The 23,239-nt window shown below is 35.0% G+C and overlaps 1 protein-coding gene across 1 annotated transcript in view; it reads right to left on the bottom strand.

Annotated features, from left to right (window-relative positions):
* HIBCH (3-hydroxyisobutyryl-CoA hydrolase) overlaps positions 1–18,763 on the bottom strand; it is a 93,939-nt gene extending 75,176 nt beyond the window's left edge. Inside the window, exons 1-4 of the mRNA XM_074302858.1 lie at positions 18,506–18,763; positions 9,642–9,684; positions 4,834–4,974; positions 4,532–4,616 (exon numbers count right to left, since the gene is read on the bottom strand). Coding sequence (XP_074158959.1) covers positions 4,532–4,616; positions 4,834–4,974; positions 9,642–9,684; positions 18,506–18,540 — 304 coding nt within the window. The 5' untranslated portion in view covers positions 18,541–18,763. The remainder of the gene's footprint in view (positions 1–4,531; positions 4,617–4,833; positions 4,975–9,641; positions 9,685–18,505) is intronic.
* Positions 18,764–23,239: the final 4,476 nt, after the last annotated feature.

The following is a 23,239-nucleotide window of genomic DNA, read 5'->3' as shown; positions in this document are numbered from 1 at the left end:
TTAATTGAAGTAATAATAATAATAATAATAGGGAGAAGTAGCAATAAAATGAGCCAAAACTATAGAAAATTATACAGCAATTTCCCTAATAAATGCTTGGAAAGGGCAGAACTCTGGAAAAGTATACTTGAAACAAGGTGTTAACTCAGAGGACTTGATAAGACAATGGTTATGTAGTTTAGCATGGTGATTAATAGTTCTCTAGTTCAGTATGATTGATTTAATCTTATATACTCTATTACAAGTACATCATCATAGCTGTCAATCTTGTAGAATAGGTACCAAATTTGTAGAACTATACAAAGTACTAAATACATATAAACTAGAGAATCATTATCTTAATTCCACTGAGTTAACACCTTGTTGTAAGATTAAATCATCTACATTTAAAATAACTGTAGATGTTATAAAATACTTAGAGTATCTATCTGCCAAGACAAACTCAGAAACTATACGAACACAATTAAAACATTATTATAAAACACTTTGCAAATAAAGTCACATTTAAATGATGGTAAAAATATCAAGTACTCATTGGTAGGCCAAGGCAATATAATAAATATTACAATTCTGCCTAAAATCATTTACTTATTCAGTACCATACCAATGAAACTACCAAAAATTATTTGATAGAGCTAGAACAACAACAAAATTCATCTGGAAGAATAAAAGGTCAATATCAAGGGAATTAATGAAGGAAATATCAAAGGAACGTGGCCTAGCAATATCAGATATCTAACTATATTATAAACTATTAGCCACCAAAGTATCTGGTACAAACAGAGTAGTGAATCAGTAGAAGAGATTAGGCACACAAGACACAGTAGTCAATGATCATAATAATCAATGTTTGATAAACCCAGAGATCCCACTTTCTGGTTGATAAGAACTATTTGACAAAAACTTCTGAGAAAAATGGAAAATGTGGCAGAAACTAAGACCAACATCTTATACCATATACCAAAATAAGGTCAAATTTAAACATTAATGATGATACTATAAGCAAACCATGAGAGTAAAGAATAGTTTTTTTAACTGTCAGATCTATGGAGAAGCAAAGAATGTATAACCAAATAATAGATAGAGAGCATTACAAAATGTAAAATGGATTACTTTGACTATGTTAAATTTAAAAGATTTTGCACAAACAAAACCAACACAAAACCAACAAGATTAGAAGGCCTCATTGTTCCAATATAAAGAAAACAGAATCAAATTTATAAAAATACAAGGCATTCCTCAATTGATAAATGGTCAAAGGATATTACTAGATAGTTTTCAGATAAAATAACCAAATCTATCTATACTCATGTGACAAAATTCTCTTGATCCCTACTGATTAGAGAAATGCAAATTAAAACAACCCGGAGGTACTACTTCATATGTATCAGATTAGCTATCACAGAAGATTAGATTAGATTATCACAGAAAAGAAAATGATAAATGTTGAAAAGGATGTGGGAAAATTGGGATAATACTTCATTGTAAATTGATCCAACCACTCTGGAGAGCAATTAATGTCCAATGGACTATAAAACTGTGATTCAACAACGATTCTACTAAGTCTATATTCCAAAGAAATGAGAGAGAGAGAGAGAGAGAGAGAGAGAGAGAGAGAGAGAGAGAGAGAGAGAGAGAGAGAAAGAGAGACAGAGTCAGAGAGATAGACAGAGATAGAGTCAGAGAAACAGAGAAAAGGATCTATTTGTACAAAAACATTCATAGTATATCTTTTTGTGGTGGTAAAGAATTGGAAACTGAGAAATTGTCATTTGGGGAATGGCTGAACAAGTTGTAGTGTATGAGTGCAATGGAACTCTATGGTGCTATAAGAAATGCTGAGCAGGTAGATTTCAGAAAAACCTGGAAAGGCTTACATGAACTGATGCAAAGTGAAGTGAACAGAATCCAGAAAACATCCTACTTAGAATCAGAAACATTGTATGCTGATCAACTATGAACAACTTAGAACTTCTCAGCAATAAGATGGTCCAAGACAATTCCAAAGCACTCTTAAAACGCTATCCACATCTAGAAAATGGACTAATGGAGTCAGAATATGGATCAGATCATACTACTTTCACTTTAATTTTTGAGGTTCTTTTCTTTTGGCCTGTTTCTTTTTTCATAACACAACTAATATGGAAATATGTTTTACATACTTGCAACATATAATCTATATCAAATTTCTTACAGTCTTAAGGAACAAGTGGTAAGGAAGGGAAGGACATGCATTGGAACTCAATTTTTTTAAATGAATGCTAAAAATTGACTTTATATGTAATTGTGACAAAAAATAATATAAATAAATAGACAAAAATAAGTGAATAAATGGATGAATAAATAAATAAACAGGCCTTTCTGAAGATCATAAAAGGTAAGGGGCAATTATTCTTTACATATTTTTGTAACCATCTTAAAAGTTATTAATTCTGAGCTAAATCTGAAATTTCTTAACAATGGGAATTAATGACAGTGGAGGGGCATACTTATATATGTACAATCACTTTAGTAATTTCAAAATAATTTATGGCATCATATGTTGAATCGAAAAGGTATAGATGATCTTAAATATTTCATTTTCCAGTTCTATAAGTGCTGTGATTTCAATTATGATTCTGTTTTCTATGATCAAGTTTATGTTCAGCTATACCTGCCTATATCAAATATTACCTTATTTAGCCAAAAAAGAAACCACATGATTAAATGGCAATTAGCAAATATTAAATCTTTACCCCATGGTTCCCAAACTATGTGCCCAAGGGTGGTACAAGTTACTTTAAATTTTCAAGGGACATACAATGATACTCAACATTGGTCAGACACCTTGAAAACTAATACTGTGAGGTAGTAAACAGATCCAACACTAGATCAAGCTACATTGCTTTTAATTATTATTCTCAAATATTTAACATACATTGTTGTTTACTCATACTTTCAGCTATGATAGTTAACTTCTCAGGTTCTGCAAAGCTGAGTTTTCATCTGTTGCCATTAAGGAGAAAAAAAATGTACCTCATGGAAATCACTATGGAAATAAGAAAGGCAGTGTTACATCTGATTAGAAAGTTTGAGAATTTGTTCAGTGTTCAATGGTGTACATGTCCCATTCATAAGCAATTGTGATTATTTAAGAATGAAACAAAAATATTTTTTTTTCAACTTATATATGTTATTTTTTAAAACAACAAGTAAGTTCTTAGGACATATTAAATTATTAGGCTCTGACTATTTAATAAATAGAATTTTTAGGTATTTCTTTTAGCCTAGGGTTACTATGAAAAATTACTGAGATGAAAAGGGCATCATGGAATTAATTATTATTAATTTTTCAAATCCTAAAGTCATATTTAGAATTATATTATACAATATCTCAAATGTTTTTAAATGACCAATTAGTTTCATTTTCATAAAGCTGAATAATAAATTAATAAAAGATATTAGTCCAGTTTTATAGACTTTAACTAGAGAAATTTACATATATTTAATATACAGAAGTATATAAACATAATTGTAAGGATGCGGTTCCTGCAAAACAAGAGAAGGGAATTGTAAGGGCCCTTTAAATGAGCGGCGCCACAGTGCAATGGGAGATTTGAGTGGCCCAGAAGTATTCTCTGTGGATATAGGACTGCCCTGTGGGTGGGATCCTGTCCATATTGAGATAGCTTTGTAATGGGTGACGGCTCTCTCGCTGGTTGGCTCTGTGTGTGACCTCACAGGCCCTTTATAAGCCCACTGCAGACAGCAGTCGCTCTCTTTAACCTGGCTCCCTAACCTGGGGTAGCCAAGCCAAGTGGATGGATAGCCAAGAGAGGTAAGGAGTTTGGTAGTAAACACATAGGTCTTCTAACCCAGGTGTTCACTAGGGAACCAACAAGTCAGGGCATCAAGTCAGGGCATTATGTGAGTAGGTATAATAAAGGCTTTTAAGATTACACATGGCTGTTCTTGAGCGTGCTACTGGTTATTAAACTATAGATTCAAGAGATCGTGGCCAGAGACCTTTGAAGGCCTCAGAGGAGGTGAGCCGGGTAGAGTTGACACTGCAAAGGTCAGTGGTCAAAGGTACTCTGTTGGGCCTAGCACAGACTAGTAATTGTAACTGCCAGGAGGGCATGTTACAGAACTGGCTTCCAAATTATTTTATACCTAATTTATTGAGAAAAAAGCAACATATTCATGACAGTATTTCTTTCCCATCATCTGAAAAAATGACAAAATAACAAATTAACAATACTACCTAAATGTCAGGTCCACAAAGTCAAGAATTATACCTAAAATATCTTTTCAATTATTAGCTCTTTCTTCTATTATTCTCTTCCCTATCTTCTCATAGCACTAAGTACATAAAGACATTGAACTGGACAACTGAGACTTTAAGGTAAAAAGACATATTTTAAAGGTGTTTCAGCTTAAATATTAAATATATGACTAAAACTTAACTATAAAATACAATCCTATTCATTAATATGTAAAAATATCTTAGTTACATTGAAAAATGTTTTGAAGCAAAGAATAAATTGTTTACCTTTGATATCACCTCCAGCACAGAAAGCCTTTCCTCCAGCTCCCTTTATAACAATCAAAGAAGTTTCTGGTTCTTGTTCCCACTTCTATTCAAATACAAAAGAAGAAGCTAAGAATAGCAATTGACATTCATTTAATACTCTTTTTGTTGTGTGTAAGTTTTATTTTCCTGGTAGAGTATAAAATTGTTATAAGCAAAATCTATTTGATTTTCTTTATTACAAGGAAAGGTATTATAGGAGGAGGGATATACTTACATTTTTTAAAATTAATACTTTTTTTTTAAATAAAAAAGGTACAAACCTTTAATTGTGGATAAATCTGTCGTATCATGGACAGATTCAATGAGTTCAGAACCTTTGGTCTGTTTAATGTTATTACTCCTGCACAACCTTTTCTTTCCAAGAGCACTTCTGGTTCTGAGTCTGTGTGCTTAGACATTCCCTTTATGGACAAAAGAAAAAAAATAGTTTTGTTTTTTAGTTTAGGTACATATTATAATATTTTCTTTCTTATAACTTTTCTGGCATTATAAATAAATAGAATTAAGTACATTCATAAATCTTTCCTGAAATCTTCTGAATATTTACATTCTACAAATATATTTATTTTCTAAAATAAGCTATATATGGTATAATTAAAATTTAAAATTTCAATAGAATTAGTCTATTGATTTACCGTATTATATGCAATTAGGATAGTATTTTTTCCTTGAATTCAGATACATACGGAAATATTTATACAATTGTTTATTGCCTTAAAGTTTTATAATTTGATTCGCTGTTCAGCAAGAGTATGACACTGAACACACCAGTACTTGTTAGGATTACAATGTCTGAACTATAAATCCAGAACTTTCTTATGCTCTATTGCAGGATTCATAGGAAATTTTAACACCAAACACATGTCTTTTTCTAATTGCAAGGATTATCAATAATACATAGAAAATAAATACAGCAGCACATAACTGAAATATGCTCTTAAAACTCAATACTGGAATGCTAATGAGAACTACAGAGAGAACAACAAAGCCACTAAGAAACCTAGACAAAACCTAAACGAAAGGCCAAAATTATATAAAATTAAGAAAGGGACTAATAATTTCTTTAAAATGTGGCTGAGATACTTTAAATATTGAAGAGTTGTTTAAATCCACTTTATGAAGAGAACTGTAAGAGGAGATGGAAGGTAGATGATTAAATCACAAGACCAAAAAACACTCACCTTAAAAACTACCTCTTCTCCCCAAAAAAATTCAGGGAAAATATAACTAATAATGGCTTAAAGGGATCGATATGTCTTTTATTTAATAATTCAAGAAGATATAGAAAATTAATACAGATTTTGGTCTCTGTCACTGTAACTTTTTGATGATGGGATTTTTATTTCCTTTCCTTTTTTTGCTCAACTTCCAGTCTTTCTTGCTGATTTTGGATTTTATATGAGGACCAGATGATGCATACTTCTGGAAAGAATGGTTGGGCCACATTTGGTCCTATTTTGTGGCTTCTTGTATATTGCTACTTTTTTCTTGGGTATTAAATAATGTTATCCCAGGATCTCAGAGTCCATGTAGGTAAGGGACTTGAAAGCTTTCAGTGTGCACAAAATGGTAAAATCTGAGCATTGCCCTCTTGATCCCAGTCTTCGCAAGTTCTTGAAGCAGGTTTGGTTACATTTGAGCAATACAATTGTGGGCTTGCTGCTGACTGGGAACTGGGGAACATCATCAGCCAGCCAGAAATTTCTGCAGGTTTGGAATGAAGTAATAGAACAGTGGCTAGTCTGGGCTTCCTGCCCTGGCTACTTTTCTTCCAGTTTTAGAGCAGACTTGGCCTGAGACACAGATCTACTCCCAGGCTCAAAGGCACACAGGTATTGCTTGCTTATATACTTCCTCCTCACTGACTCAGAGCCTAAGGGCTGACCACTCCCTAAACTGAACCATTACTCCTAGGCACAAGTCCTTTCCTCAACACTAAGCTGTGAGCTAAAAAGCTAGAGGTTGATATCTGTTTCTTCTCCTTGTTGGGTCAAGTCCCTTATGGTGGCTCTGGAATTTCTCCTTGTTCTTGTGCACAACCTTGGGCAAGTCTTCATTAAGACTCCAAACTGGAACATTCCATGTGAGAATTGCTGGCTACAGATATCCCCAGGGGCTACAGACATTTCTCTCTCCTGAAGCTGATTTGGGCTGGAAAAAATTAGTCAATGTGATTTTTTTCTTGGATTTCCAATCAAGATATACTCTAGTGAGTTTCTATCTAGTGGAAAGTAATACGTGTATCTATACCCAAACCATGCAAAATCTTTGATTTGATGCAAAAATACCAGTATTAGATCTGTATCCCAAAAAGATCCCCCAAAAGGAAAAATGACTACCTGTACAAAAATATTTATATTTGTAAAAGCAAAGAATTGGAAGTTGAGGGGATGCCCATCAATTGAGGAATGATTGAACAAGTTGTAATATACAAATTGTAATGGAATAATATTATGCCATATAAGAAATTATAAGGGGCATGGTTTCAGAAAACTTGGGAAGATCTATATGAACTGAAGCAAAGTGAAGTGAGGAAAACAAAGAAAACACTATAAATACTATCTGCAATATTGTAGAACCTAGCCTCAAACTAGCCATTTATCTCTTACATTCTATGTATCATCAAGACTCTGAAAAGGATTTCTAGAACAGTAGCAGACACTTTACCACTTCATAAAAGGAACCAGACATTTTCCTGGTGTTGAATTACTAATAGAGAGGGGGTAAAAGCAATGCAGGCAGTATTTCTTTGTCACCTGTCATTGGGTAACTAAGTTATTAATTAATACATATCTAGACAACAACAGAATAACAATTAAAACCATAGCTTGCTAACCTAAAGTCAACTGGCAAAGCCAATTGACAATGATACAGAGAGAAAGAAAAATAAGAATTTATCTCATATGTTTCTAGATTCTCAAATGAAAATTCCTCCATGGAACCTTGAACTATAATCTGAAAGGAAAAAAATAACAATTAGAATTTATCTCTTTAAATATCACAAAGTACTTTACATGTACAATAAAACACTTGACCAAACAATCAGAGTTAATTACTCTAAGTTTTATTATCTTCTTTTTCCAGATGATAATACTGAGGCTCAGGCAAATTAAATGACTTTCCAATGGTCACAAAAGTATGAAGTACCAGACATGGATTCTGATGTCAGGTCTTCCTGACTCTATGTTCTGCATGCTACTCTCAAAAGAAAAAGAGAAGAAAAGAGATAAAACAAGATGAGACAAAATGAGATGAGAAGAGAAAAAAAGAAAAGAGAAGATAAAAACAACCTAAAAATAGTTAGGATATTGTGATAGGCCAGGATTAATCACTTCTTTCCCCATTTCCATCCTCACCCACCATATAAATTAGGCTAGTTCTTTTCCTAAAATCCAAGGAAGCTGATCTCATACCTGATCATCCCAAGATGTTTATTAAGTACTTACTAGGGGCAGATAGGTGGCGAAGTGGATAGAGCACCAGCCCCGAATTCAGGAGGACCAGAGTTCAAATTTGATCTCAGACACTTAACACCTCCTAGCTGTGTGACCCTGGGCAAGTCACTTAACCCCAGCCTCAGGGAAAAAAAAAAATTAAGTACCTACTATGTGCCAAGCACCATGATAAACTCTGAAAATACAAAGAAAGGCAAAATAAGTTCTTCTTCTCAAGGAGCTCATATTCTAATGGAGAGATAACAAGCAAAAAGCTATGTACAAATAAGAAATATACAGGATATATTGTTGGAGGGAAGAAATATACAGGATATATTGTTGGAGGGAACACTCTCAGGAGATAGAGTGTTTTGTGTGAAAAAAGTGCCAATGTTATTGGATCAAAGAATATGTGGAGAGGAATAAAGATATTAAAAAAACTGGAAAAATGAAGATCTAAATTATAAAAGGCTATGAATGTCTAAAAGAATTTTTGACATTTCATCTTGGAGACATTAGGGAGTTTATTTCAAAATATACATCATAAAAATTGTATGGAAGCATGATATAGCAATGATTGGAAATTTCAACAATATGAGTATCTGTTGAAGCCCTGTTAAAAACTGCTCAGCTAATAAATTTCTTACTTGCCTCAATAACAATTTCATTCTTCAAAATATAGAATAATGATGGTAATTGCTTCTCTGAATTAATTCTGAGGACAAATGGTCACTAAAGTAGATAGGCAGAGGACTGATAAGAGGAAGTGACAATGATCACAAAAGTAGGTAGAGAGAAGACTGTTAAGAGGAAATAGCCATGCTATCACATAATGTAATAGGTAGAAGACCAGATTACAAAGAATTCATAAAAAAGATAGGTAGGATGGTTTCTAGGAGGATAACAGGCTTCCAAGAATAGTATTTTGGATGACATAAACACAAACAATTCTGAAAGGAAAGAAGTAAGGCGTTGTCTGAAGAGAATGAGATAAATGCAGCTATAGTAACCAATTTTAGATTTTTTTAAGATATAAGATATAGTATATAATTATAAATAATAAAAATCACAACAGCTCATCTTTAATGCAGTAAAGTATGCAAGGTGTTTCACATACTTTCTTTTCTAGTATAGCTATTCTTCACCATCTTGCTAAGAGGGTAATTCTGACACTGAATTTGGAATCAAATTAAAACAAAAAACAAAACTCTAAAGTATCAATGGCACCAAAGGTGAACACTTCACCAGAAATTCTGATAGCATAGAGTATTCAGCAACCACAAGACATTCAATAAATGTTACTGATATACTTCTTAAAGAAATCATTGAAAATTCTAGATTTTGTCAATTAACCACTATGTTGGCAAGCAAAAACTACCAATCAAAATACTTGTTACTATATACAATTACAATTGGTTGGTTTTGCTTAATAAGAGTACTTCAACAAATATGCTTTCATGTAAAACACACCACATGACAGAAAATAAAGGAAAAATTGAGGTCAAAAGCTTTAACTAGTATAAAAGATAACTGGATCTATCTGGTCACCATCCTTCTATTTTCCCTCTCTAAGATAAACCAATCCTAAAAACAGCACATATTATAATAAATGTTTTTTTTAAGTCACTACTTACTAAATGTTGCAGTATAATTTGTGTCCTCTTGAAAGAATTGAACCTGAAACACAAAATATCATTAATTATATATACTATTTGTTAGTTTCATTTAGTTGATGGTTACTTTATCCTAAGTACCTCCAACACAGAATATAACTTTCTGTTTTAAAAATACATCCAGATGAATAGGGATAGGAAGAAGTCTCAAATCTGTGTCACAGGAGAATCTATTTTTGAAATTGGGAATGTTTAATCTAGAGAAACAAAACTTATAGGGAAAAATCATGGCTTTCTTAAAGTACTTTGAAGAGCTTTTCCTTGGAAAAAGAAATCAGATTTTTTCTCTACTTGGGACCCTGAAGGCATTAGCAAGAATGATTGGTTATAACATCAGAAAGGTATATTTTAACTCAGTTTAAGTAAAAATATCCAACAATGACTATGCCAAGGTGAAATGGGCTGCCTGAAGACATAGGGTAATAGATTTAAAGCTAAAGAGGACCTTAGAGTAAGGTTAAGTGAACTACCCAGGTTCACATATCCTTTAAGTGCTTCAATCAGAATTTGCATCTAACTCCAAGTCCAGGCCCCTGTCCACTATACTGTGATCACATATTGGGTACATTATAGAGGGGATTTTTGATCAGGAATAGATTGGACTGAATGGCCAAATTCCCTTCCATCATTTTGTTTTAAATAAAAATCAATGAACTCAGTACTCGAGTTCCAATTAGTATGGCATAATCCTGTGTTTGCTTCAGTGTTGGTTGAAAATTGACATATCTCATGTGCTTGAGTTTCCCTGTGATACAGCACACCCTCACAATGGCCAGAGCACGCCTTCTGCTTTCTTGGCCGGGGATCCCCAGCACCCCACATCCACGGTAAGCATTTCATCTATGCTCATTGATCTGGAGGCTTGGCACTTCGTCCTATGGTTTTCTGCAATTAGATTTCACATTATTATTTTTATTAAATTGTGACTTGGGTTGCTTTAATGGGGGGAAGGGGTTGGGGTGGGAAGGATTCATTGAGAGAAAGCTAGGAGGAAGGGGGGGAGAATGTCTTTTGATAACCATTTTGTGTTCAAGGAATTTAATGCCCAGAAAAAAGTAATAAAATGCTGTGGTTGGGAAAAAAAATACATCCAGCTCTCAAACTAAACCTTGTAATAAAAATTCCCTTACAGAAATATTTATTAAAACATTATGTTCATCTAGGCTCAAAAAGTTGTCAAACTGTATCCCTTTGACCCAGTAGTGTTTCTACTGGGATTATATTCCAGTTCCATTAAAGAAGGGAAAAGGACCCACATGTGCAAAAATTATTGTGGTCCTTTTTGTGATGGCAAGAAACTGGAAACTGAATGGATGCCCATCAATTGGAGAATGGCTAAATAAATTATGGTATATGAATGTTATGGAATATTATTTTCTGTAAGAAATGACCAGAAGGATGATTATAGAGAAGCCTGGAGAGACTTCCATCAACTGATGCTAAGTGAAATGAGCAGAACCAGGAGATTTTTATACACAGCAACAAGACTATACGATGACCAATTCTGATGGATGTGGCTCTCTTCAACAAAGAGATGATTTAAACCAGTTCCAATTGTTCAGTGATGAAGCCATCTACACTCAAAGAGAGGACCATGGGAGCTACGTGTGGTTCACAACATAGCATTTTCATGATTTCTATTGATGTTTGCTTGCATTTTGTTTTCCTTCTCAGGTTTTTTTTTTGTGTTTTTTAAATCCATTTTTTCTTGTACAGCAAGATAACTGTATAAATATCTATACATATATCAGATTTAACATATATTTTAACATATTTAACATGTATTCGACTACCTGCCATCCAGGGGGTAGGGGAAAGGAGGGGAAAATTTGGAACAGAAGGTTTTGCAAGGGTCAATGATGAAAAATTACCCATGTATATGTTTTGTAAATAAAGAGCTTTAATTTAAAAAAAAAAACACATTCATGAAACAATACTTGATCTGAGAACTGTTTGGGGAAATAATTAATAGCCTTACTGTCTGATCTTGGGAAAGTGGAAAACCTCGAAGAGTCTCAGTTTCCTCAACCCAGGAATACCTCAACAAGATGTCACTCAAAGTCGTTTTGACACTGGATCGATGATACTAAGACAAATAAACCACATGCCTAAAATACAAGTGTATGAAGAATGGTATTGCTGCCATGTTGAGCTGTACCGTAAGTCACTGAAAGAGCTATTGATGTCTATGCATCTTTTTTGCCAGAAGTCTATTTGTTATTGTTTGTTCTCCATTTTCAAAGAGAATCAGTGACATCACAGGGTGATTATCTGACAATCACAAATTGGATTTAAATGAGGCAGAGCTGCATAAAGTCATCAGACTCACTCTCTCCTCCAACTAAATGGTGTTTTGGATAGAGAGTTGAAACTAGAGTTAGGAAGATCTGAGTTCAAAAGTAGCTTCAGATGTTTATTAGCTTTGTAACTCTGAGCAAGCTACTTATCCATTGTCTCTCTCAATGTTTTCAACTGTAAAATTGAGACAAATGTAGCACCTATTTCACAGGATTGCTGTAAGGTTAAAATGAGGTATTTATAAAGCACTTAGTTGGTTCATTCTTAAAAAGGACCAAAATGGCATCACTATTGCCAGATTGTAGTTACTGTGTAACTGTGGCTGATCAGAACAGGATGAGCCCAGAATGCTCTCAGGTTGGACACAAATAGTCTCCATGGACATTTGGGGTGGCTTCTCTAACTTTGTACATCTCATATTTATTATTGGCAAATTCACTTCTGCTTTGCTTATAGAGCACAGCACCTCTGTGCTCTGATGGTCTGAGGTCACACGTGAACTCAGAAAGATATAACACTTTTTTGAAGAAACCTGTTTAGCTATCTTAATCCATGTTTTATTTAAAACTGTATGGAAATGAGTCTGAAAAAGTTGATTCATATCATGATTTGGAAGGGAAATAGATCTCAGTGGGGTAAGTGGAATTACTAGAATAGATAGTGCTATAGAAAATAGTGACTATATTTTCCAAACCAAAAATTATTTTTTGACAAATAATTTTATTATTTGAGCCCATGGCTACAATTGTTCAGTCTTTCATATCATGACATATATAGCAGTATTTTTGGACATATACTACTAAAGACACCTAATCCAAGCATATCTGCAAGAGTTTTTGTGAGTAATTTTCTTGTTTCTTTAATCACTTCTCCATTCAATGGTCCCTAAATATTTTATAACGTATGTATTTACTGTGACTTGACTTGTTCCATTATTTTTTGCTAAAATATTAAATTTAATGGGCATTTTGATGGCTTATGGGACCAATAGTCCAGAATAGGAAACTGCTAAAAGGAATGTAATTCCTATTTTAAAAGCAGTTCAGGAACATTAGACCCTTAGGAAACATGCCAAGGCTGGTCAAGCTTAGAGCCTAAAAGCAGCAATGTACATAAGGTATTTAGAAAAGAAAGACTGGAGAACAGTTTATGCCAATAAAATTTAAAGGTTTTGGAATCATTTAAGGAAGGAGTAATAACTTGTCTTGAAGCAACAGAAAAAAGCCAAAATCCTTTCCTGATACTCTCTTGAGATGAAATAAATTCTTTCATGTTCACAGGTACAATAAATCTAGAGATTGTTTCCTGATTCTTATTCATTAGGTTTATATTTTTTGGTAAATAGAAAATGAATTGAACTGCCCTAAATTTTACTGCTCAACAATTATATTTTGATTTTAGTTAAAATAAAAAGGACAAATTACTATGATAAATGAGATATAGGTAGTTTCCTTATTTAATCATATATTAAATCTACTGAAGTTGTAGCACTAAAGAACTCAAATCCTATTATAAAGTACCCACTATGTATCAAGCACATTCTCTCATCTAAAGAAGTTTGCACATAACTATTTACAAATAAGATATAAGCAAGACAAATTAGATATGATCAACAACGGGAAGACGGTAGAATTAAAGGGATTTTGTGAAAGATAAGATTTTAGCTAAGAAAGGAAGCCAGAAGGCAAAGATGAGTAAAAAGAGAATTCCAAGTATTAGAAAAAGCTAAGGAAAATGTACAGAATAAGGATATGGAGTATCTTGTATGAGGAACAGCAGGAAGCTAGTGTCACTGCATCACAGAATACATGGAGAGAGCTAATATTCAAGAAGATTAGAAAGGTAAGAGGAGTCCAGGTTGTGAAAGCTCTGAATACCAAACAGAGAATTTCATATTTGATTCTAGATGTTATACAGTACCATTAGAATTTATAAAATAGGAGGGTGATGTGGTCAAACCTCTGCTTTAAGAAGATTAATTTGACTGTTAAGTAGAGGATGAACTGGAATGGGAAGAGCCTTGAGGAAGGGAGACCAAACAAAAGTCTACTGCAATAGTTCAGTATGAGGGCCTGAAGCTGTATGTTACAAAAGAAGAAATAGGATTTCACAACTAAGTGGATAAGTGAGAAAGAGTGAAGAGTCAAGTTTAACCCTGGATCTTGAACCTGGATGACAGAAGCAGGGAGGGGATACCCTGTACATTAACAGGAAATTCAGGAAAAGGGGACAGTTTGGAAGAGATGATAATGAGTTCAAATTTAAGTTGTTGACATGTTGAGTTTAAATTGTCTGTGGGATGTCCAATTCAACACATCCAAAAAATAGTTGGAGATTTGAGTCTGGAAGTCAAGAAAAAAAAAGTTAGAGCTGGAGGAGATTTGAGAATGTTCAGCCTAGAGATCATAATTGAATCTACAAGAAATGATGTCATCAACAAGCAAAATGGTACAGAGGGAGAAGAAGACCCATGCTTGAACCTTGGGAGACACATGCCATGACCAGATGTCATCTCTAGCAAAGGAGAATGAAAAGGAGTCAGCCAGATGGGAAGGCAAGGATAAAGTAGTGTATCAGAAACCAAGAGAGAAGAGAGTATCAAGAAGATAATGTTAACAGTATCAAAGTGTACAAAGAAATCAAAAAAGTTGAGCACTGGGAAAAGGCCATTACATATGTCAATTAAGAGATCACAGTAACTTCAGAGAAGAATTTCACTTGAATAAGGTCAGAAGCTAAAGTGCGGAGAGCTAAGAAGAAAGTAGGAAAAAGGAAGCATAGGAACTAGTTATTGAGGGTCTTCTGAAGGACTTTAGTAACAGAAGATAAAAGAGATAAAGGACATCTAGCTAGCAGAACTGGAAAGATCAAGTAAAGATTGCTCACCTGACAACAACCACTAGAGTGATAGCAAACTACTTGGATAGTGTTTAAAGATCATTCTGGGCCTTGTATACTGAAACCACAAACACTTAAATAACAAATATCACTGCATTTTTTTTTCTGTCTTAAAACAAAACAAAACACAGCTACTATGTGTTCAACACTATAGAGATAATGAAATATAAGACATAATTACATTCTAGTTGAGGAAACAAACCCATTCTGTCCTGAAGGAAGAAACCTTTTTCTTATGATCTGATTTGGATCACTACCTTAATTTTTTTTAAATAAAAAGATTACTAGCAGTGTTTCTAATAACCTATGCTTATGTAACAACATACATGATGAAAAATATATTTGTACTTTTTTTTATTTTGGTGAATCCAATTTCTAAGGATTAGGCTATGACTGAAGAGGTAACCTTGACCTAATACTTCTGCTACCCTGTTCAGAATTAAATATAAAGTATCCTTCCCAAAGCCCAACCAATGGGAAGATATTTATGATTCTATATCCAGTCTGGTTAGATATCTTGGGCACAGGGACTAAATTTGTGATTTTATTGATATTATTTCTGAGATAAAGAAATTCTCTACCAATGCAGATGACTACTTTCTCTGAACTTGGAGTTTTAAGAGTTTCCTAGTACACCGAGAGATTAAGTGATTTGCCTAGAGTCACAAAATCAGTATGGATTACTTGCAGGTCTTAAGCCAGGTTTTCTTGAATTTGAAGCCAGGTCTCTATTTTTCTGTCTTTCAGATTGCACCTTACCAAGGAATTTCCTTCTAGACACTGGAATTGATATCAAAGGATTTGGGGCTATATAGCAATTAATCCTTCTCCAAATCACTACCTCTACTAACTCATAATTAGTTTTTATATTATGTTGCTTGCTTAGTTGGATTATCTCCTCACAATTTTAAAAAACATTTGAGGCAGCAGATGATTATGACAGGGGTGTGAAACTGTATTCCCTTTTGATCTATAAAATTAACATTCTGAAATATGTCCCTTTTGATTCCTGACCCCCCAGATTCCAGAGAGTCTATGAGAATATCCTCCTGGCTGGGCTTTTCTAAAGGCAAATCACCCCATTTGGTGCAGACCTTTTTCATGAAATTCCAAATCCCAGAAGCCTTCAAAAAGTGATTTCCATTCAATTGGCAATCTAGACCTGGGGACTTTGGCTTTCTTTTCAACCTGAAACCTGAGCCTCAGATTTTCTATAAAGGATATTTCTAAACTTACTTCTTTGCCTCTTTGGTATAGCTGTCAGGACCCTGCCTGCTGAGAAGACATTTCTTTTCAGTGAAAAAACTTTTGTTATTTCTCTGCCAGGACTTTGCCACTGAAGAAGTCAGTCTTTCTAGCAAAGCTGGCTTCTCATCCAATAATAAACTTCCCTTTTTGCCACAGAGAACTCTTTGAATTCTCGAATTCTTTCACCAAGGACCTGCGAGACCAAAAGGGGATTCTCACAACTCTCTGCCATAGAACCCCATCAATTAGAACAAGAATTTCACTTTCATAATTCACTAAATTTGAGTTAGTTCAAATGAAGGGATAACCCAATTAACTTGGAAAAATAAAGCGGTCCTGTCAAATATACTAAACTAACCCTCCAAATTGGCCCTCTAACCAAAAAAATGCTACCTCTCCACCCATAAAAAATAGAATCTCACCAATTATGACTCAATTAGCCTTTCAAAGTCTTGCTGACTAATGTTTCTCGTTTTAAATGTTCATACATAGCTGCAATGTATAAATTTTGCAGAAAAGACTGAAGAGTAACACAACCAGACATTCAGTTCAGCCTACTAGAGCTGTAAGACATCTTTATAAAAATCTCTTCCTCTAAGGAACTCACAATTTTTTCATTTAAAAAAAAATGCTAGGCACTTTTAAAGTGTTTTTAAATAGTCAAAACAGTGTTAAGATTCTTCCCATTTCTTCCACATCTCAAAACTGTTTTGTTATTTACTAATCTCCACTAAATTTCACATTATTCACCTGAAAGTAGTAAACTGTAGTAACTGCAGTTCACTCTACCTTGAAGAGAAAGCTGGATTTCAAGTATGACAACCTTGGTCCAAACCCCAGCTCTGCCACTTACTTGTATGACCTTAAACAAGTGAAGTGGCCTTTCCAAGTCTCCCCATAAAAAAAGGGAGGGAGTTGGTCTAGATATGCCTTTAGGTCCGTGGAAGTCTGTATTCAAGATCTATAATCTTGCTAGAACAAGCAACTTATTTTACTTGACTGATACAATCATCTTGTCAAACTAGTTCTACAATCTAAACAGTTTGGAAATGATCTCTAGATGTCCCTTTCATCCACCACTCTCCTTAGTTAATTTCATTTATTCCCGTGGCTTTGTTACTTCTGGGCAAACAGCTTCCAAACCTTCATCTGCGCCTACCTGCTGAGCTCCAGTGCTGCATTTTGAACTTCCTGGGAAAATCCCCATCTGAGTGTCAAAACAACTTCTCCTAGTGAACAAGTTCCAAAATGGTCATTTTCCTTGCCAACTGTCCATCCTCCTATCTTCCCTATTTTTATTAAGGGCAATGCCATTTCTCAAGCAGGCAAAGATAAAAAGATAATTTTCCCAACTCCTTAATCACTTGTCGGTCCAGTTCAGCTCACACCTTTAGGTACTCTTTCCTCTACATCCCTATTGCCACCGCTCTAAACCTCCTTAATCAAGAATTCTGTAATAGTCCCCTGACTGGTCTCCCTGTCTGTAGTCTCTTCTCTTTTCCAATGCTCCTTCACACAGCTTGCTTCCTCCCCTGTCCCCCGATACAAAAGTGGTACAACAATGTCACCCCCAGGTCAAAAACCTTAAGGAGCTTCCCCACTGAATAACTCATTACCCTGACATTCCACTTTGTCTAGTCTTCCATAACCTAAGCCCCTTTATCACATTAGATTCTAAACTTCTCCCATTAAGATTTTAAACTCCCCGATTAGATTGTAAACTTCTAAAGAACTGGAACTTTTTTCATCTTTGCATTCCCAGAAACTAATACATCATAGTTAATGTTTGGTAAAGAACTACAAATACTTGAGAGGATCTCCAATGGCAAATGGAAGGGCAGGGCAGTGTCTTATCTAAGCTCTGTACTCCGCTCCCCACCTGGCAGGGTGCTCCACAAACTCTGCGTATTTAAATGTTGAATTCAATAATTAGTGTTCGTTTTGGGGTTTTTGATTTGTCTTCACTTGGCTCTGAGATTATGCTTAACTTTCTAGTAGGAAGCGGAGAGAAGGTTTGCGTGCTAAGGAATAACTGATTAAAACGCTGAAAATGAAGGTGCTTGGAAAAGGCTGAGCAGGAGAGGGAAAATTTAAAAAAGAGAGGGAGGTATAGGAAGGGCAGGAAGAAGAGATGCAGAAGGGGGAGAGGAGGGGGAGGAGGAAGAAGAGAAGGGAGAAGGAGGGGAAGAAAAAAAGGACAAAAAGGGCGGAGGAAGAGGAAGGGAGAATGGGATGGGGAAAATAAGCCGGGGGAGGGTGGAGGAAAGGAGAGAGAGGATGGGAGTTTGGGGGATAGAGCGGTGCAGGAATCAGGCCGAAGGCAGTCAAGTGTCCAGCCCTTCCTCGGTCAAATGTCAGCTGTTGGTGGCTCGGCCACTCACCTGGACATAGGCCTGAGCACCTCGGAAAGCCCCATGCTGAGGACAGTTACTCGGACAGAGTCCGGCAGGCTAAAAGATCACGATTACCCGAGGTTCTGGAGAAGCGTAAGGCACAGGCTGGGGCAATAGAGAAGCCCGGTCCTCCAGGAAGCCTAGAGTGGTTTTCCAAGAAGCTAGAGCGCTCCGCCAACGAGCTCGGAAATGCGTGCAGAAGAAGGAGGGGCAGGTGTTCTGTAAGGGCGAGCGGAAGAAGGGGGCGTGATCGTGACGTCATGGGGAGGAGAAGGAGGGTGTTGGCTTGCTGGGGTGGAGCCTCGCCGAGTGTTTTGGACTTAGTTTGTACGCAGAAAATCTCCTTGTGTGATTTGCTGCGAAACTGAAATATCAGAGATAGACCCTCTCTCCCTAGTGTAATACGGCGCTGCTTCCATATTCATTTTTTGTAGAGTTCCACATCCCCGGTTTTTATATTCGTCTTTCAAAATTTCAAAGTAGAATTATTGTTTTTCTTTTTAATAACACTTTGCTTATAAAATTAATACCAAAAAATTAAAATAACATTCGTCAAATAAATATTAAGTGCCTAACAGTTAATCTTGAGGAACACAATGACAAAAATTAAACAGTTCCCAGAGGAAAATCAAATACACAATACATAACAAAATAATCTCCCGAGAAAGGGCAGTGAGTGGGGGCTCAGGACAGGGTTGCTTTAGAAAGGTGAGCTGAGCTGTTTTATTTGATATAAAAATAAGCCAATTGTTGTGAGGATATGGGGGGGAGGGGATAATAGTGATGGTGATGATGATGATGATGACAGCTTTACCAAAATTCACTGTTTTCATTAAGCATATCGGGGTCCTTCTAGTCGCTCAAATTTGCAGTCTTAGACTCATCCAACTCTTCAGTTTCCTTTGTGAGAAAAATAAAAAAATCCCACAGATTGTTTTACCCACAGCGCTCTACATTCACCTCTTTGCAGGAAGCATAGTTCTGTCACCGTTATTCAGGTACTCATCCATTCTATCTGAAACCATAGTTAACAGTTTCCTAATTGGTCATCCTTTTCCAGTCTATTAAATACATCCTCCAAATGTGGCCAAATTAATTGTCCTAAAATGCAGATCTGATCACATCACACCTAAACGACAGGATTGGTCAAAGCTTCTTAACCTGTGGGTGCAGAAGCCCTATGGGGTTTTGTAATTGAATTTGGGGATCATGAAATTATGATTTATTATCAGTAAATGTTTGATTTGTACGCCATGCCTTGAGCCATGTAAAAATTTCTTAGGGGAAAAGGGATCATACGTGGAAAAAGTTTAAGAAGTCCTAAAATCTCTTCTTGCTGTAAATCTACATTCCTATTCAAAAAGAGTCAATGGTCCCCTAATTCCTCAAGTATAAAATAAAAATACCTAATATTGCCTTTTAAAATAGATGCTTTACCCAGAGAGAGGCCTGTGGCAACTGAGTGTGGACCACTCAAAGTAGTTTCACTTTTTTATTGTTTGCTTGCATTTTGTTTTCTTTCTCATTTTTTTTCTTTTTGACGTGGTATTTCTTGTGCAGCATAATAGTTGTGGAAATATGGATAGAAGAACTGTACATGTTTAACATATTACTTACATAATATGGATTACTTACAGCTGGGGGAGAAAGGAAGGGAAGGAAAAAATTTGGAACACAAGCTTTTAAAACAAGGGTGAATGTTGAATGAAATTTTTCCATGCATATATTTTGAAAATAAAAAGCTTTAATTTAAAAATATATAAATGTAAAAAATAAATAAATTTCTAATTTGGTATATAAAATAAATGTAATGACTTACAGGAGCCAAGATGGTGGAGTAAGGAGTAAATCACCATAATTCTCCCATATTCACCTAGTGACAAATAGTATCCAAACCAAATATTAGAAGAACAGAACCTGCAAAAAGTCAGGGTGAAACAACATTTGAGCCCCAAAACCTTGGAAGATTGGCGGCAAAGGTCCATTTTACTTGAGGGGGAGAGCAGCGCAGGACAGAAACCATCCCAGTAAGCCAGCTGAAAGTTCTACGGCAGCAAACCAGCATTGGATCCTGAGCCAATGTTCAGTGGAATAGGCAAACACTAAACCTAGAACACTCCATGTGCTTCAGCAACCTCCAGTGGCCAGGCCTCCTCATGCTTCAGTATAAGCCTGGGCAAATAAGCAACCTGAAGTAGCTAGTCTTCCACATGCTTTAGTGTAGCCACGGGAAAAAAGCAATTTCCCTAATGAATTTCAGTGCAAAATTTTTGAGCAAAAGTTTGAACAAAATATTCACAAGGTGGTTACAGCAATATATCACAAGGTTTACACACTATGACCGGGTGGGATTTATCCCAGGAATATAGGAATGATTCAATATTTAGAAAAACTATCAGCAAAATGTTGACCATAGCAATTAAAAAAAACCCAAGAGAAATCATATGACTATCTCAATAGGTGGAGGAAAACCTTTTGTCAAAATACAGTGCCCAGTTCTATTTAAAAAAAAAATTAGAGAGCATAGAAATAAAAGGAATGTTCCTTAAAATGATAGGTAGTTTCTATCTAAAATCATCAGCAAATATTATCTATAATGAGGATAAGCTAGAAGTTTTCCCAAGAATATCAGAATTGAAGAGAGGATATTCATTATCACCACTATTATTCAATATATTATTATAAATGTTAGCTAAAGCAATAAGAGAAGAAAAAAATCAAAGGAATTAAAATAGGCAATGAAGAAACAAAACTATCACTCTGTAAATGATAGGATGATATACTTGGAGAATGCATAGAGAATCAACTAAAAAACTACTTGAGATAATTAACACTTTAACAGAATTGCAGGATATAAAATAAATTAGCATAAATCACCAGCATTTCTTTATATGAGCAATAAATCCCAGCAACAAGAAATTTTCAGAAAGAGAAAGTCCATTTAAAATAACTGTAAATAATGTAAAATATTTTGGAGTCTATCTGCCAAGACAAACCCAGAAACTGTATGAATACAATTAGAAAACACTTTTCAAACAAATAAATTCAAATTTAAACAATTAGAAAAATCAATTGCTCATGAGGAGGCCAAGCCAATATAATAAATATGACAATTCTGCTTAAAATAATTTACTTATTCAGTGACATACCAATCAAACTACCAAAAATTATTTGATGGCGCTAGAAAAAATAACAAAATTCATCTGGAAAAATAAAACATCAAAAATATCCAGAGAAATAACGAGGAGAAAATGCAAAGGAAGGTGGCTTAAGCAATACCAGATCTCAAACTTTTATTTTATTTTTTAAAATAATATCTTTTTTTTTGCAAAATATATGGAAAGATAGTTTTTAACATTTACCCTGCAAAACTGTATTGCAAATTTTTCTCCCTCCCTTCCCCCCACCACTCTTCCCGAGACAGCAAGTAATCAAATGTAGGCTAAATGTGCATTTAAACATATTTCCACACTTATCATGCTACACAAGAAAAATCAGATCAAAAAGAGAAAAAGGTGAAAAAGGCAAAAAAGCAAGCAAACAGCAAAAGTGAAAATACTATGTTATGCTCCACATTTAGTCCCTATAGTTCTCTTTCTGGATACAGATGGCTCTCTCCATAAAATGTCTGTTGGAATTGGCCTGATACCTCATTGTTCAAAAGAGCCAAGTCCATCACAGTTAATCATCACATAGTCTTGTTGTTGCTGTATACAATGTTCTCTTGATTTTACTCATTTCACTTAGCATCAGTTCATGTAAGCCTCTCCGGGCCTCTCTGAAATCATCCTGCTGAGCATTTCTTATAAAATAATAATATTCCATTGCATTCATATATCATAACTTATTCAGCCATTCTCTAACTGATGGACATCCACCCACTTTCCAATTCTTTTCCACTATAAAAAGGGTTGCTACAAACATTTTTGCACATGTGGGTCCTTTTCCTTTTTTTATGTTCTCTTTGGGATACAGACCCAGTGGAAATACTGCTGGATCAAAGATTATGCACAGTTTGATAGCCCTTTGGGCACAGTTCCAAATTACTCTCCAGAATTGTTGGATCATCAAAACATTTTATAAAGTGCTAACCATCAAAAGTATCTGGTACAGGCAAGAAATATAGTGGTGAATCAGTGGAATAAATTAGATATACAAGACACAGTAGCCAATGACCATAGTAACCTAGTCTTTGATAAGCCCCCAAACCCCAGCTTTTAGGATAAGAACTCATTATTTGACAAAACCTGGTAGGAAAACTGGAAAATAATAGGATACAAACTAGGTACAGCCAATATCTCACACCATATACCAAAATAAGGTCAAAATGGATGCATTATTTAGACATAAAGGGTGATACTATAAGCAAATTAGAAGAGCCAGGAATGGTCTGTCTGTTTTATGGGGAAAGGAAGAATTCATGACTAAATACAAGAGATAGAGAATATTACAAAATGTAAAATAGATAAATTTTATTCGGTTAGATTAAAAAGACTTTATACACAAAAACAATGCAACCAAAATTAAAAGGAAGGCAAAAAAGCTGGAAACAGTCTTTATAGCAACATCTCTGATAAAGGCCTCATTTCTCAATTATATAGAGAATGAGTCCAATTCATAAGAATACATACCATTCACCAATTGAAAAATGGTCAAAGGATATACAGGCAGTTTTCAGTGAAGAAATTTAAAGCTGTTTATAGTCATATAAAGAAGTACTCT

The sequence above is a fragment of the Sminthopsis crassicaudata genome, chromosome 3 (assembly GCF_048593235.1).
Source record: "Sminthopsis crassicaudata isolate SCR6 chromosome 3, ASM4859323v1, whole genome shotgun sequence".
Lineage (NCBI taxonomy): Eukaryota > Metazoa > Chordata > Mammalia > Dasyuromorphia > Dasyuridae > Sminthopsis > Sminthopsis crassicaudata.
This window is presented reverse-complemented; position numbering and strand designations above follow the sequence as displayed.